General features: G+C 38.3%; 1 protein-coding gene across 4 annotated transcripts in view; it reads left to right on the top strand.

The window, feature by feature from the left end:
* Positions 1-18167, top strand: part of LOC149786300 (DDB1- and CUL4-associated factor 6-like) — an 89834-nt gene that overhangs the window by 36309 nt on the left and 35358 nt on the right. For 3 of the 4 annotated variants that reach the window (XM_089976684.1, XM_089976682.1, XM_089976685.1), the window contains 4 exons: positions 1248-1422; positions 5312-5788; positions 12678-13877; positions 14689-14878. In XM_089976684.1, coding sequence (XP_089832810.1) covers positions 1248-1422; positions 5312-5788; positions 12678-13877; positions 14689-14878 — 2042 coding nt within the window. The remainder of the gene's footprint in view (positions 1-1247; positions 1423-5311; positions 5789-12677; positions 13878-14688; positions 14879-18167) is intronic. The other variant, XM_089976683.1, reaches the window with a different exon arrangement.

The following is an 18167-nucleotide window of genomic DNA, read 5'->3' on the forward strand; positions in this document are numbered from 1 at the left end:
TATTTTCATGCTTTATGACAGACACTTATTTAATGGATATTCATGCCTGCAATCATATTTATATTGGTGTGATTTTTGCTGAAAATTCATAATGAAGCTTGAAGAAGTGTGTGAAATTCCATTTACATCAAATGCAGATAAATGTTTACTCGATAGACATTTACAGGATGATTGCTAGTATAGGTACAAAAGTTTATTTCATATTTCATCCTGCACAGGTAGGCAGGGTGATATATGTCAACCATTTTCATTAGTAATATATTATTGAGGTACCACTTTTTCAAAACCAAATTTATACAACAATTTGCTGAATCAGCTTAAGAAAATGTTAATATTTTCATTAAGTTCAGCTAGTATTTCTCATATTTTCTACTTATTTGGCTTGAGGTTTAGTTTAACTGCTATTTTAAGTGACTGTTTTGAACATTCTTAATTTTGACCTTCTCTCACTTCTCTCAGTCCTCTCACTTTTTTGCCTTATTCTGGCAGGGGGAGAGAAGTCACCTTGCCCTTGAATATTACCCTAGCATGGATCCTGTTGCAATGTTGTTTGTTTTAATTGTTCAAGTGTATTTACTTTCAATATATCAAGCACTGTGACAAATGGCACATAAAGCATACAGTTTCCTGTCAGTCTAAATATTGGTCTGGACAAGGGAGCTGATCCGATGTTAAGTTACTCAATATCTAATATGATATCAGACCAGTCATTTTAATGATCAGATTTCAGAACTTTTAAATTTTAGATGCTATACAATTAACAGTAAATTAGCCTCAGTTTCATGTTTATGAATTATTCAAGTTTTACTCTCAATTATAGTTTCATTTGTTCATAGCTGGTTTTAACAAATCACCATGTATATTATTTTCTCTGCTTGATGAGAAACTTGGACTGACATAAACAATCATTGAGACTGAGACTGAGTTTCTTCACATCAAAATGTTATTCATTGACTGATCTGTTGATGACTTTGTCTTTTACAGGTGGATAATGTTGTTTAAATAACTTTTCATCAGTTTTATCACACAGCCAGATGCATTGTGTTAAATTGTTAATTACAATGTTAACTACAGTTCTTCCCTAGCAAGGCCATATTCCACATAACAATCCTTCAAACTTAAATGATTCTCTCATACTTATTAGAGACTTTGAAGTACATCTTTAATTAAATTTTTTGTATCTTCACCACAACAAAACAACTTAGGTAATGGTCATTAATAGTATTCACTTGTTGAACTTAAATCAGGGAGAACCAAAGGCCGATAAGCCCAGCAGTGAATCAGAGCAGCCTTCCACCAGTGGTGAAACAAGCAGGCTACCACTGCCAATAAAACGCCTGCGTTTGCGAGGTGATTGGTCAGACACGGGTCCAAATGCCAGGCCAGAGCGAGAGAGGCAGGGTGAAGCAACTCAGGAAGAGGGTATGCAGACATACTGTTTGACACTTTGTTCTGTACTGTTATGCGTTTTACTATCTCACCTATGCCCAGGCACTGGTACTCTCTGGGGAACATGAACATGTGGGACTGGTATCCTCGAGGAAACACCAGCATTCAGGCACTATTACACTAATGGGTGATGGTAGCACCTTTTCAAGAAGCAACAGTGACCTACTTTTGGTTTCATCTGCATTAGCTTAATCAGACATAGGTGTCACTTCTTTGGCCGAATGTCATCATCACTGTCAACAATGTTAAAGTTTTGTGTAGAAGTTTTGACAAGTGTAATCAAATACAGTGGGGAGGGGAGTACATCAGTATAATGACAGAGATGAGACTGCTTTTCCACAGAATAAATTTTTTGATTACCATAGAAGGAATTCATTACCTGTGCATGGTACAGCCAATTAACATGGTAAATTCTTACAGGTGATACATTGTTTATAATATTTTCCTTTGATGATGTTCATATGAATGTCATTCAACTAAATATTTTGCCCCACCATGTTTATAAACTGACTTTTTTTTATACAGAGCCCAGTGTCTTAATCACTAGACCCAGACATCTTCGAACATCTATCTGGTTGGGAAAATTTGAGATGCACATATTTGGCTTAATCTGTCTTAAGGTCACCTGCATTAAAGAATTACCTGTCATAAACAGCCTGAGGCAGCATTTCAGAGTTCCATCTGTATAAGTTCTCCTGTCATAAACAGCCTGAGCCAGTGTTTTGAAATTCCATCTGTATAAGTTCTCCTGTCATAAACAGCCTGAGCCAGTGTTTTGAAATTCCATCTGTATAAGTTCTCCTGTCATAAACAGCCTGAGCCAGTGTTTTGAAATTCCATCTGTATAAGTTCTCCTGTCATAAACAGCCTGAGCCAGTGTTTTGAAATTCCATCTGTATAAGTTCTCCTGTCATAAACAGCCTGAGCCAGTGTTTTGAAATTCCATCTGTATAAGTTCTCCTGTCATAAACAGCCTGAGCCAGTGTTTTGAAATTCCATCTATATAAGTTCTCCTGTCATAAACAGCCTGAGCCAGTGTTTTGAAATTCCATCTGTATAAGTTCTCCTGTCATAAACAGCCTGAGCCAGTGTTTTGAAATTCCATCTGTATAAGTTCTCCTGTCATAAACAGCCTGAGCCAGTGTTTTGAAATTCCATCTGTATAAGTTCTCCTGTCATAAACAGCCTGAGCCAGTGTTTTGAAATTCCATCTGTATAAGTTCTCCTGTCATAAACAGCCTGAGCCAGTGTTTTGAAATTCCATCTGTATAAGTTCTCCTGTCATAAACAGCCTGAGCCAGTGTTTTGAAATTCCATCTGTATAAGTTCTCCTGTCATAAACAGCCTGAGCCAGTGTTTTGAAATTCCATCTGTATAAGTTCTCCTGTCATAAACAGCCTGAGCCAGTGTTTTGAAATTCCATCTATATAAGTTCTCCTGTCATAAACAGCCTGAGCCAGTGTTTTGAAATTCCATCTGTATAAGTTCTCCTGTCATAAACAGCCTGAGCCAGTGTTTTGAAATTCCATCTGTATAAGTTCTCCTGTCATAAACAGCCTGAGCCAGTGTTTTGAAATTCCATCTGTATAAGTTCTCCTGTCATAAACAGCCTGAGCCAGTGTTTTGAAATTCCATCTGTATAAGTTCTCCTGTCATAAACAGCCTGAGCCAGTGTTTTGAAATTCCATCTGTATAAGTTCTCCTGTCATAAACAGCCTGAGCCAGTGTTTTGAAATTCCATCTGTATAAGTTCTCCTGTCATAAACAGCCTGAGCCAGTGTTTTGAAATTCCATCTATATAAGTTCTCCTGTCATAAACAACCTGAGCCAGTGTTTTGAAATTCCATCTGTATAAGTTCTCCTGTCATAAACAGCCTGAGCCAGTGTTTTGAAATTCCATCTGTATAAGTTCTCCTGTCATAAACAGCCTGAGCCAGTGTTTTGAAATTCCATCTGTATAAGTTCTTGAAGAACTGAACCTGTATTAAGTAACCATTTGTCTCCAGAGGTCACTTTCCTTCAATCTGTGAAATGGTCACTTTTGACAGATTGTTGTGCATGTTATAATTTTTCTTACCATAACTTTTATTATCAGTGTTTCCACCTGTATTTACATAATGTATGCAATGTTCTTGAACTCTTCCTTCGCCAAACAAGTTAGACGAATGAAATTTGGGTCAATTATTGACCTACAGGAGTAGATGGTGCGAATACGTTTGGAATTGTAATGTTACATCTGGGAGTTTGCTGTAGGGGTATGAGGTGGATAATGAGTTATTTTATATAAATATCAAGCCCAAAGTCCAGAGTTGTTTGTGTCACATGTCAAAAGATTGGCTTGTGTGATTAATTACTGAAGTGAGATTGTGACTTCTGGTTCATGCCCCCATGGCCTTTCAATAACTCTAAGGAGTTTAGCTCTATAATCGTACGATGCATACTACTGAGCTCTCCGCCCTATAATCATATATCAAAAGGTCCGTTGGTCTTAGACCAGAAGAACTTATGGGATAATCTGTTGTCTGTGATCTGATGTCTGTCCATCCATTATCATGAGTTTGTTACCACTACTTCACCTAAACAAATTGCCTGAAAATTTACACACACATTCATCCTGTAGTCTAGATGTCCTAAATGACATAGTTCTGCATGGTCGTCAAGTTTTGCCACCACAGTGACCATCTTGAAAATCTTGTTATCACTACTCCTGTATAGTTGGTCATATCACCATGGAGTTTTCACTAACCTATTTCTTATGATGTCTGTTTGGTCCTAAATGAAAATGGTGCTGAATCTTTTTCATTATTCAGAGACTTAATGTTGCTTTCTGTGTCATTCTCCTTAGTTGGACTTGTGTCGATGTCTAGTGAGGTTGTGGATCAGCTGGCATTTCTGTTTCATATCTGTTCAGCAATACATTGCAGCTGGTATATTTCATGGAGGAAGAAGCTAGCATAAACAACTAACCCATGGGAAGCTACTGGCAAGTTTTCCCACATACCCATGTTGGTTGAGCTGAGACTTGAACCCATGTGGACTGAGATGTGAGTGATTGGTAAAGATGAGTGCCTTAGACTACTTGGCCACCTGGAGCCCCACCAGAATATCAGAGATGGCTCCAACAATCATTAGTTAAAATGAATAAAAAGGCAATCAAAAACTTTTTATCTTGGATTTTGGGAAATTGAACCAGTAGAGTGTTAGTCCCTGAGAGGGTTTCATGTTGTGTGACTGTCTTCCTCTGCTAGATTCTAACATACAGCACAGTGTAAATGACATTAATGCAGTAATGAGTTACATGCTGCAAATGTTGCAGTTCCATGTATGGTGGCTTGCAAAGTGTTTCTTTGAATAAAATGTTTTTCATCAAATAATAATGATAAAATGTTTTTAAGGTAAATGCAGTTCAAAAGCAAATGTCATTAGTTTTATTATGTAATCCAACTCATGCATTGATGAAGTTAGATCCTTATTGTTATCAGTTTCAACTATGTTTTAAACATTTTTAATTTTGACCCCTCTGTTCTCTTTTCTCTCAACGTTTCTGCCACTTTTCCTTATTCTGGTAGTGGAGAGAAGTCATTTGGCCCACAAATTTGAGTTTAGCTTAGATCCTTCTGTATACAGGAAAACAAAATTAGTCAAACCTTCCCTGAAGGTCTCCTAATAAAGCAACCAAATAACCTAAACAGACACCTATTCAAAGTCTGTCACTACAAATCATATTAGGAATAGAACTTAAGCACCTGTATTGGGAGGCGGAGTTAAGAGGTTAAGATAATTCAGACTGTTGCAGCGTTATGAAACTAATTGACACAATGACAACTTAAGCTGTTTTGACAGTATTTATATATTCCATTAGCAGGAGGAAGGAGAAGTCCACGGGATGCCATTATGCAGAGAATGTCAGACATGTTGACAAGATGGCTAGATGGTAATCTCCATCAAGGTGAGAATCCAGAAAATCCAGAACAATCTGTAGAAAATGCTAATCCTTTAGGATCTGAACCACAAGATGCAGGAAGGACAGCATCAGGATCCACTTCAGGTACAGTGACCAGAGATGAAGAATCTGCCTCAACCGCTAGGTTAGAGATCAGCAACGAATGTGTCCCAGGATTGGTGGTCACCACGGACTGTGAACCAGTTGTTGAGTCAGATTCAGGATCTTCAGAAAACCAGTCTGGAATGGTGGATGTAACTGAGAGTGATACAGCCTTAAAGGAATCAGCATCTGGTAATTTTATGACTCCAGATACTTCCTTGATATTCCAGTCAGCTGATACACCCTCATCATCAATAGCAGTCTCTCAGCCGTCAGTAGAAAATCTATGTGATGGTGAGTATATATCATGGTGTAATCTAGGACTCAGTAGAAAATCTGATTGTGAGTATATATCAAGGTCTAGTCTAGGACTCAGTAGAAAATCTATGTGATGGTGAGTATATGTCAAGGTCTAGTCTAGGACTCAGTAGAAAATCTATGTGATGGTGAGTATATATCAAGGTCTAGTCTAGGACTTAGTAGAAATCTATCTGATGGTGATTATATATCAGGGTCTAGTCTAGGACTCAGTAGAAATCTATCTGATGGTGAGTATATATCAGGGTCTAATCTAAGACTCAATAGAAACCTATCTGATGGTGAGTATATATCAGGGTCTAGTCTAGGACTCAGTAGAAAATCTATCTGATGGTGAGTATTTATCAGGGTCTAGTCTAGGACTCATTAGAAATCTATCTGATTGTGAGTATATATCAAGGTCTAGTCTAGGACTCAGTAGGAAATCTATCTGATGGTGAGTATATATCATGGTCTAGGCTAGGATGCCCTAGAAAATCTATTTTGATGTATCTAGTCGAGGACTCAGTAGAAAATCTATCTGATGGTGAGTACATATCATGGTCTAGGCTAGGATGCAGTAGAAAATCTAATTGATATGAGTATATATCATGGTCTAGTCGAGGATTTAGTAGAAAATCTATCTGATGGTGAGTATATATTAGGGTCTAGTCTAGGACACCATATTTTTGAATCTACATAGGTTTCTAAGAAATTGTTCCAGGAAGTAAAAACAAAATGGTTGAACCATATGTATATTCAGATTTATTAACCTAGGTCATAACAAAATGTCATTTTAAAGAGACATTCAGCTGCAAATGTTTGCATCTCAAAAATGTATTCATTGTTTTATTCAGTGAATAATAACATTTGTGAGCTTTTACAGATCTTAGAAAAATTTAAGTTAAAGTTATAAAAAAATTACAAAAGTCAGGTAGGCCAGAATTCTTCCCTCAATAATGGACAAAGGTCAGATACACAATATAAATTAAATATTGATAACAATGTGCAGAATTGTCTAATAAGTAATTTAAGTTTGTTTTATTAACTTAAAATACAAGACCTTGTGGAGAGGTTGGTGGTAGCCATCCTAAATGATCTTTGTCACTGGCATCTTCTACTAGATTACAAACAAAAAAAGGTTACTGATGAAAAACGTGAGCAGAAACCTGTTTGGACATAGTTTATTTTGGAATATTTATTTCTTTCACACTCTTTAAGACTAAACATCTCAGAGAGTAGAAAAATTATTATTGTGAAAACTTGTGTAAAATTAAAAAATAACAGTTGATGCCTCTTAAAGGTCACTGAGCCCTGCATGGGAGAGATGGCAGGTATGATGAGTGAGGCCAGGGGTATAACATATGTAACAAGTTTTGGGATTACACCCTCAGTTCTTGTCCCAGGGCTAGCAGAATATTGCCAGGAATGTGTGATCATTGAGGCCAGGAGTATAACATATATAACAAGTTTTGGGATTACACCCTCAATTCTTGTCCCAGGGCTAGCAGAATATTGCTAGGAATGTGTGATCATTGAGGCCAGGGGTATAACATATATAACAAGTTTTGGGATTACACCCTCAGTTCTTGTCCCAGGGCTAGCAGAATGTTGCCAGGATTGTGTGATCATTGAGGCCAGGGGTATGACATATATAACAAGTTTTGGGATTACACCCTCAGTTCTTGTCCCAGGGCTAGCAGAATGTTGCCAGGATTGTGTGATCATTGAGGCCAGGGGTATAACATATATAACAAGTTTTGGGATTACACCCTCAGTTCTTGTCCCAGGGCTAGCAGAATGTTGCCAGGATTGTGTGATCATTGAGGCCAGGGGTATGACATATATAACAAGTTTTGGGATTACACCCTCAGTTCTTGTCCCAGGGCTAGCAGAATGTTGCCAGGATTGTGTGATCATTGAGGCCAGGGGTATAACATATATAACAAGTTTTGGGATTACACCCTCAGTTCTTGTCCCAGGGCTAGCAGAATGTTGCCAGGATTGTGTGATCATTGAGGCCAGGGGTATGACATATATAACAAGTTTTGGGATTACACCCTCAGTTCTTGTCCCAGGGCTAGCAGAATGTTGCCAGGAATGTGTGATCATTGAGGCCAGGGGTATAACATATATAACAAGTTTTGGGATTACACCCTCAGTTCTTGTCCCAGGCCTAGCAGAATGTTGCCAGGAATGTGTGATCATTGAGGCCAGGGGGTATAACATATATAACAAGTTTTGGGATTACACCCTCAGTTAGTGTCCAAAGGCTAGCAGAATGTTGCCAGGAATGTGTGATCATTGAGGCCAGGGGGTATAACATATATAACAAGTTTTGGGATTACACCCTCAGTTCTTGTCCCAGGGCTAGCAGAATATTGCCAGGAATGTGTGATCATTGAGGCCAGGGGGTATAACATATATAACAAGTTTTGGGATTACACCCTCAGTTCTTGTCCCAGGGCTAGCAGAATGTTGCCAGGAATGTGTGATCTTTGAGGCCAGGGGTATAACATATATAACAAGTTTTGGGATTACACCCTCAGTTCTTGTCCCAGGGCTAGCAGAATGTTGCCAGGAATGTGTGATCATTGAGGCCAGGGGGTATAACATATATAACAAGTTTTGGGATTACACCCTCAGTTCTTGTCCCAGGGCTAGCAGAATGTTGCCAGGAATGTGTGATCATTGAGGCCAGGGGGGTATAACATATATAACAAGTTTTGGGATTTCACCCTCAGTTAGTGTCCAAAGGCTAGCAGAATGTTGCCAGGAATGTGTGATCATTGAGGCCAGGGGGTATAACATATATAACAAGTTTTGGGATTACACCCTCAGTTCTTGTCCCAGGCCTAGCAGAATGTTGCCAGGAATGTGTGATCATTGAGGCCAGGGGGTGCAACATATATAACAAGTTTTGGGATCACACCCTCAGTTCTTGTCCCAGGGCTAGCAGAATGTTGCCAGGATTGTGTGATCATTGAGGCCAGGGGTATAACATATATAACAAGTTTTGGGATTTCACCCTCAGTTCTTGTCCAAAGGCTAGCAGAATGTTGCCAGGAATGTGTGATCATTGAGGCCAGGGGGTATAACATATATAACAAGTTTTGGGATTACACCCTCGGTTCCTGTCCAAGGGCTAGCAGAGTGTTGCCAGGAATGTGTGGAGATTGTCAGCCTATAACCATTTACAGGTTTCAAGGATATTAGGAAATGAAATCAGAGATACATTCAGTACAGATCTTTTGTCATGTCCCTCAAGGAACAGGTTTGCCTCTGGGTCATAAAGCTCTTGAGTTCCCCACCCAATAATAATAAATAGGTTAGAGGGAGAAGGTCAGACATGTATCTAATAGATAAGTAACGACTCATAGATAATAGAGTTTTTCAATTGACTTTGGAATTTATCCTTCCCCAAAGCAGGCACATTGAAATGCCTGGACTGGAATAAACTGATGTGTATTTTATGCGAATCAAAATCAGTACCTGATGGAATTTGAACTAGCCCTACCCAGAAGAAACTTATCAGCCTCCACTAGTAGCTAAGTTGTGTGCATAGCAGCAGAACACTTCTTATTTATACACATAAGAAAATAATTAACATAGCTTTAGCCCAAAAATATATTAGATTCAGAGGGAGACTGAGAGTTAGAGTGAAATTTCACAAACATTTGTCTTTTATTAACTTGTTCATATCACAGTTTATTGGTTAGCCAGCAGCTTTCTTTTGCCATGTTACCTAGAACATAGACTTTAGTGAGTACAATATTTACCATATACTAGCTTATAAGATGAGTCCAACTGCAAACTGCACAGACCCAGATCTGCTGTCACATAATGTGCCATCAGATCTGGGTCTGTGACGTTTTTTAGCAGTATTCAATGGAACAAATAGCATAGAACATGATCTGCAGATGCATTATGTTATGGCAGATCAAGATCTTTTGTCATTTGCAGTTTGACATGACTTATAAGCAAGTACATATGGTACTAACTTTGTGATTTTGTTTCATTGATAACATATATTAGCGTCAATCATATTAATTCATGCTTGCTGATCTGTATGAAGTAGCTATACCCATCTACTTGTAACAGTAATTTCAATGAAAACCAAACTTAGATTGATGTAAAAGTGATTATATAAATTACTGAACTGAAGAAACTAGTGTAAAAGTGCATTATTTGAAACAGTCGTTACACTGGTCACATTTTCTATCAAACTGCATTTATGTGATTCTCATTGTATCTTGGTTTCATATATATCGCAGTTCTTTATATAATGCAGTCCATACATAATGTGGTTGCCATTATTGGATAGCAGATTAATTTACATATGGGCTATTTATTTAAACCATTATCATTGAGAGTAAACTTGTTGTTACTCTTTTGTTCTTGCTGAATGGAAAAGTTAAATGTAGATAACAGGGAACAAATTTGAGTTATTTAATCCTATAAATGTACTTTTGTTTCGATGTTATGTCCCAGAGACACAACATGTCTTCTGATAACTAGGGGATTCATTCTGAGAACTAATATCTAGCTGATGGATAATAATACACAAAAGAAGGGACAGCCCGAAATTTGTAACACTTTTATTGAATATACCTAAATCTCTTCAATTTTCTTTCTAGTCTCAACTTTACTATTTTATATATATTGGGATACATCACTTTCCAGTGCTGTTACATTGATGTATTCTCACATGATACAAAATATATTGGGATTTTCTGGCAGTAGTTCATCACAGAAAATATCATTATGCTGATATTGGAAGCTTCAGTTGGGCATAAATTTATAAGATCAGAGATCTTCGATTTGTGCAAATATGATGAACCTTTTAACCCTCATTCCACTATTATTTTATGGGCACTTAGTGACAGGTTACTTTTCCCCAAAAAATTCTGTGTAATTACCCTTACATGGGCTAAGAATAATGCAAGGAAATGCACACTAACCTACATATTTTTTGTTTGGACCCATAGTTACATAAATGCATCAGTTTTAAAAATGTTTAATTAAATATTCCAACATTTTGCAGGTGATCATCCTTGAAAAAGGTGTTAAATTGCCTGCCCCATGCTTGCCTTAGTAGCCCATGCTTGCCTTAGTAGCATCCATTATAGCAAAGAACCACCCAGTATGACGAATACCATTAGGTGAAGAGGTTTATTACTACAGCATAAATGAGCTGATATGTTATGTTCCACTTAAAATGTGTTAGGGGCATAAAGTATTTCCATTCTGTTGCACCATCAATATTTACATATTCCATACATGGTTTGTCTGTCTCCCCATCCATATTTATGTACTTCTGTATATTGCTTGACTGTCTCCCCATCCATATTTACATACTTTCATGCATTGCTTGTATGTCTCCCAATCCAAATTGATGTACTTCCATACATTGCTTGTCTGTCTCCCCATCCATATTTATGTACTTCCATACATTGCTTGTCTGTCTCCCCATCCATATTTATGTGCTTCCATACATAGCTTGTCTGTCTCCCCATCCATATTTATGTGCTTCCATACATAGCTTGTCTGTCTCCCCATCCATATTTATGTGCTTCCATACATTGCTTGTCTGTCTCCCCATCCATATTTATGTGCTTCCATACATAGCTTGTCTATGTCCCCATCCATATTTATGTGCTTCCATACATTGCTTGTCTGTTTCCCCATCCATATTTATGTGCTTCCATACATAGCTTGTCTGTCTCCCCATCCATATTTATGTGCTTCCATACATAGCTTGTCTGTCTCCCCATCCATATTTATGTGCTTCCATACATAGCTTGTCTGTCTCCCCATCCATATTTATGTGCTTCCATACATAGCTTGTCTATGTCCCCATCCATATTTATGTGCTTCCATACATAGCTTGTCTGTCTCCCCATCCATATTTATGTGCTTCCATACATAGCTTGTCTGTCTCCCCATCCATATTTATGTGCTTCCATACATAGCTTGTCTGTCTCCCCATCCATATTTATGTGCTTCCATACATTGCTTGTCTTTTTTCCCATCCATATTTATGTGCTTCCATACATTGCTTGTCTGTTTCCCCATTGATATTAATGTGCTTCCATACATTGCTTGTCTGTTTCCCCATCGATATTAATGTGCTTCCATACATTGCTTGTCTGTTTCCCCATCGATATTAATGTGCTTCCATACATTGCTTGTCTGTTTCCCCATCCTTGTTTATGTGCTTCCATACATTGATTATCTGTGTCCCGAGCCTTATTTATGTACTTTCACACTCCGCTTGTTGGGGCCTTGAGTGGCTGAGTGGTCTAAAGCGCTTTCCGTTACAGATCACTGCCACCTCACCTCTCTCTGCGTGGGTTCAAGTCTAGGATTCGGACAATGTGGGTATGTGAGAAAGCTTGCCAGTAGCTTCTCGTGGGTCAGTGGTTCTTCCTGGGGTTTTCCCAGGTTCTTCCGCCACCATTAGTACTGGCCGCCATGCATTGCCTATCATGTGGTGAAAAATGGCGTTAAACCCCATAACAACAACAACTTCACTTGTCTCTCTCACCATTCCTATTTATGTACTTCCATTGCTTGTCTGTCCCTGCATCCATATTTATGTGCTTCCATACATTGATTGTCTGTCTCCCCGTCCATATTTATGCACTTCTTTACATTTCATGTCCATCCAGTTTAGTTTTACATTAGGTCAGTTTTAAGGAGGGCAGTCTTGTTCCATGAACATGTGTTTGGTTTTTAATTTCATCACATTGACAGTTTTCTTTCTCTGTCAGATATTGACACACTCAGTGAGCAGTCCAAGTCTTCAAAAGAAGTTTCATCTGGTTAGTATTACTCTCGTATGGATATAAGTGAAAGATTAAAATACTTTTTTTTTGCATTTCAGAGCCATCTCACGATGAAATACAAACTTTTGATGAGGTGATGGAATGCTCCACAGTTCAGACTGAAAACCAGTCTGATGACATAAAATCTTTTGCTGAAATACGTTTGACAAACCAGGAGAATGATGTTAAGGAAAGGTCTGTGACTGATAGTGGTTTTGATTCGTGTGATACTTCTTCAAGTTCACACAACTGTGATAGTCCAAAAATTGTGACACATTTATCAGCAGAAACTACAGTCATTGCCGTTGAAGAGTCATGTAACAAACCAATCTTGTCTGAAGATGGAGTGAAAGAGAAAAAAAAGAAAACAGATGAACATGTTGAGTCAAGCAGTACTATGAATACATCCACTACAGGTAGTAGTTCGTCAGAAGCGTCCAGTGCATTCAGTGTGGAGAGGGATTCTATTCTACGACAGTCAGTTCAGGCAGCTGTTCAGTCTTGGGATTCTGATAGGGTTGAGCCAATTATAAGTTTACATTATTCCTCAGAGGGTACAACCAATAGTACAATCACATTAGGTTTTGCAAAATTTGAAAATTTGGAAGCAGGGATTCTTGAAAGGAGTGCTGAAAATGCTTCTATGAACATGGATCCATCACAGATACAGGAATCTCCTGGCACCAGTGCTGACTTATCAAGGCCTTCAGTGAGAAAACTCACTAAGAATACTTCTTCAACTGAGTTCACGCAAGAAGGTAGTGTCCAGATGGGAGATACCTCCGATGCTTGTGCCATGCTGGATGAAACACAAAAGGTGCCGAGTTCTAGCAGATTGTTGAAGAATGTCTCTCAAGTTGACAATATGGAAACTGTTCAGAGTGAATCTACAATGGAACCTGTAGGATTCCTCCATGAAATTGAAACAAAAGAGAAAGAACTTGAAGATCCAAGGTCCACACATGAGCAAATGGAAACAAATGATGATTCTACAGTGTGTACTAATGGATTGTCTATAAAGCATTCAGAGGCAAGTCTGTCCTCCTGTATTCCATCAGATGACATTTCATCTTGTTCACACAGTGCAAATTCTCATGCAAGCAATTATATGCATTACACCAATAGACATGGCTCAGGTGCATCTAGCACAGGGATGGCAAAACAGACCACTGTTCATGAGAAGATGGTGGTTGAGGGTAGAGACAAGAATGAGGAGGTTTTAAGTGGAAGACCAGATCAGAAAACTCATGCACTGAAAGGTAAGACAGCTTTTATGGAAAAAGAATTTGTTGTTGATTTGGTGTTTTATGGCACAGCAACACAAGTAGGTTATTTGATGCCAAGGCAATTGGAGTAAGCTGATTGAATGGTAGGATTCAAACCCCTACATGTTTGCTCATGAGTTGGGCATGCTAACTATTGAGCCACCCATGCCCTTATGGAAAATGTGTTGTTACTTAATAGGAGTGAAATAAAATTGGATTTAAAAATTAAGGAGAAAGGGTAATTTTTAAATCCTGTTTTATTTCACTCCAATCCATTAACAAGCTGTACTTCTATCTACTCTGGACTTCAGAAGTTTTGTTTGGTGGATTTGATTGGTCTTTTGGATGAAGAAGGAGGAAACCAGAGTACTTGTCCCCCACAAAAATCCATTGAGTAATGAGAGAGAATCTTTCTCTGTTGTGTATTTTTTTCCCCATCATTTTACTCTTGTTTTTCTTCAACACACAGTATTATATTTAGTAAACATTATGTGCATATCTTAGGCATGTGTGAATTGAAGAAGTGTCATTTTTTGGCATAAGGTGAAATTCATTTTTGTTAGGTAAATAACTTTACAGGGTGCACATTATCTCATGTACACATAGGAGAAATAGATTTATCTAACCCAGGTAAATTTTGCACTATTTTAGTCATTAGGAAACAAATATAAAATAATGTTGGGGGATGTGTTGATACTCAGATTCACCTGCAGAGTAACCAGGATCATTGTGTCGAAAAATTAATGGTACTAACTTACTTTGGCTTATTGTTTTAAATGCCACTAAATATGTGTACTATTTCCAGCCCCTTCTCAAGATACTCGGGATGTTCCATTGCCATCTGGAAGTGGCAGACAACGTAGAATTGGACACAGTGGCCCACCCACTGGAGATTTTCAGCTTCCCTCTCTTGAAAATGACAGCAGCAGCACAAGTAGTGAAGAGGAGGAGGAGGTGGAGACGGAGGTATCAGGCCGTAGTGCTACAAGACCAAGGTTAGTGTTGAAGCCTTAACTTTATTTTCTTTCCATTCACAATTTTTTGATGGGTACCTTACTTTGTGGATTTGATGGTTACTACAAGCCACAAATTGAAGTGACCCAATGTACAATAATTCAGTTTTGGAAACAGAAGTAGTCCATTCCCACTCCACATATTGAAGTGACCCAATGTACAGTAATTCAGTTTTGGAAACAGAAGTAGTCCATTCCCACTCCACATATTGAAGTGACCCAATGTACAGTAATTCAGTTTTGGAAACAGAAGTAGTCCATTCCCACTCCACATATTGAAGTGACCCAATGTACAATAATTCAGTTTTGGAAACAGAAGTAGTCCATTCCCACTCCACATATTGAAGTGACCCAATGTACAATAATTCAGTTTTGGAAACAGAATTAGTCCATTCCCACTCCACATATTGAAGTGACCCAATGTACAATAATTCAATTTTGGAAACAGAAGTAGTCCATTCCCACTCCACATATTAAAGTACCTGCCTATGTAAACAATGTTATTTTGGAAGACAAATAAATTTGCAGCATTTTATGTCAGTTGATAAATTGTGAAATGTTCATGTTCTGTTTGACAGAATGCTGCAGAGATTTACTTGTTCAACAGTTTCTTGGCCAAATTGTGTACAGTGTGCTAGAATTGGGTCTTCATTATTAGCTCTTCTGGTCATAGACTAGAAGAGCTTATGGGATGGTATGTTGTCCATTGCATGTCTTTCCAATAGCACAAGTTTATTATTGCTAGTTCTTGTAAATACCTTGGAGGATTGCCATGAAACTTGAGATATTCATTGCATGGTCCTAAATGAAAATGGTGCCACCTTGAAAATCTTGTTGCTATGTCTTCAGAATGGCTGGCCATATCGACATGAGGTTTTCCTAAAAAGACTTCTTATAATGTCCAGTTGGTTCTAAATGAAAAAATGGTGCCAGTCTGATGTCCATTGTGGCCACCATAATGACCATCTTGAAAACCGTTTCTCCTTCAAGATGGAAAGCCATATAAACATTTGGTTTACAACAAAAGACTTATTATGATGTCTAGTTTGTACTAAATAAAAATGGTTCCAAAATCGGACATCCAGTTTGGTGACCATGGTGGCCTCTTGAAAATCTTGTTATTGCTACTCTTACATGGAAAGTCATGTTGGCATGGGGTTTTCAACAGAAGACTAAATATAATATCTGGTTGTCCTGAATGAAAAAATGCTGATATGATCTCAGATATGGATGCCACAATGAATGTATTGAAAATGTCATCAATTCTCCTGAAATTCTTCCAATGTTGAGTTTATCTTAAATGAAAATGAGCTGATCTTACATCCAGTATGGCTGCCTAACTTTAAAATCTTTTCTTTCAGGAATATTAGGAATAATTTCAGTACTCAGCAGTTAGATAATAAGAAATGGTCTTATCTTGAATTCCTGGACATTCTTTTTGGACAAGAGAGCATCAGTCCTTTCTTGTTATTCTTGTTCTGTAATTATAACAATTCTCTTCATTGCAAGATTAATGCTTGATTAACTTCACTTGTGCACGTCATTGTTCTGCTCTCAATATTTTCGGGTTTTTGTAAAATAGGCAGGATTAGCTGTGTAGGATGTACATGTATCTAGCTCGAACTGATGTCAGTCAACCCCACAATTTGGGTTATACATAACAGATATGCTCACACTGGCCTGAAAAGGTATGGGCGACCATCATTCCTATTTGTTGTGAGCATTGAGAGAGTGGCAAATGATTCAGACAACATTATCTTCCTGTTAATGCTTTGTTGACACCTCACTCCTCGTCACAAGTGCTTCAGATTTTTATGACTGTACATCACTGATATAATGTGGCCACCCATCAACATAGATGTACTCCGGTACAGGCTACAGTTATATATTTTTTACTGCTACAATGGCACGGGGACTTCTTTTCCTGGTATACCCATTCCCATCTCCATGACTCAGGCACCCATCCAGTACAGTTCCAGTAATGGTTCTGACCTGAGTGCCAATCATATGAAGTATCTGGAACCAGAATCAGTTATCATCAGGGTCAAATATGTATCAGAAAATTTGGGGGGAATGTCTCCCTTCTATCAGAATAAATGGGGAATTTAAGCAGGGATTTAATGAAGAAATAAATGTTGGGCTTGAAAATATATTGGAAATATTTCATGCATTTGGTCGAATTTTGGCACATTTTTTTAAGTAAATGGCTTGAATCACACAAATTGTGTGTTTTAGAATAGACCCATTTTGGTGATAGAATTTCCTGGTTTAGCCATTCCTGGCATCAAGACAGATAACTCTGAGCTTGCAGTCATGGCAGCACTAGTTCTGACTGGGATGCCATTATTTAAAGTATTGGGTACAGTAATTAATTTTCCTGGTATACACATTCCTGATTTAATACACAGATAGCATATGGGCATTCAGCCATTACAGGTCTGGCGCTGGCTCTGATCCGAATGCCAATCAGTATTCAGCACTGGAATCAGTCTCAGTGTATACATTCCTGGCTTCAAGACACTGATTGTGACCAGCACCTGGCCATGATAGTTTCAGCACCTGCTCAGACTAGGACATCAAACATATTAAGCATATCCAGCAAGACAATTGGTTAACTATCTCACACTATCCAGTACCACACCATGACAGTATCTCACACTACCCAGTACCACACCATGACAGTATAGCAGACTGGCACTGGACAGTTCCATCACCAATATCGGTTCTCTCTTGACCTGGTACCAGGAATATCTTTGCCTCTTGGATCTCCTCAGTGCAGATCTTATCTTATGCAGTTTGTTTGTGAAATGATTGCAAATTAATCTACTATTCCAGTGGCAACTGTAGATTTGCCTACTGGATCAAGTGAAGTCTTTTTAGGGTATGTGAGGCCCCATCTCAGCAAATGAGAGAATCTCACATGCTTTATGGTGGGTATTCCCTTCAGATTCATCATCATGGAAGACTGATTGGCACAGATGCCAGCAGGGCTGCACTTGTTTCAGGAAGTCTGCAGTGGGTGACCCGGTCAGGAGCATTCATTCTAATAACAACATTGTGGTGTATTACATAAGGTAAGGAGGATCCAAATCACTAGATCATGCTTTCTGGATTAGGATTTTTTCAGGTGGTGTCCTCATCAACAATTCCACTTCCTAGTCTGTCACATCCTCGGAAGACTCAGTGTTCATTGCTCACACTGTCCTGACAGAATCAGTTCATTTAATCCAAATGGTCTGTTCACTCCTCATTATTTATCTGGTTGACAACT

Source organism: Sinohyriopsis cumingii, chromosome 12 (genome assembly GCF_028554795.1).
Source record: "Sinohyriopsis cumingii isolate HCF-2022 chromosome 12, ASM2855479v2, whole genome shotgun sequence".
Taxonomy (NCBI): domain Eukaryota; kingdom Metazoa; phylum Mollusca; class Bivalvia; order Unionida; family Unionidae; genus Sinohyriopsis; species Sinohyriopsis cumingii.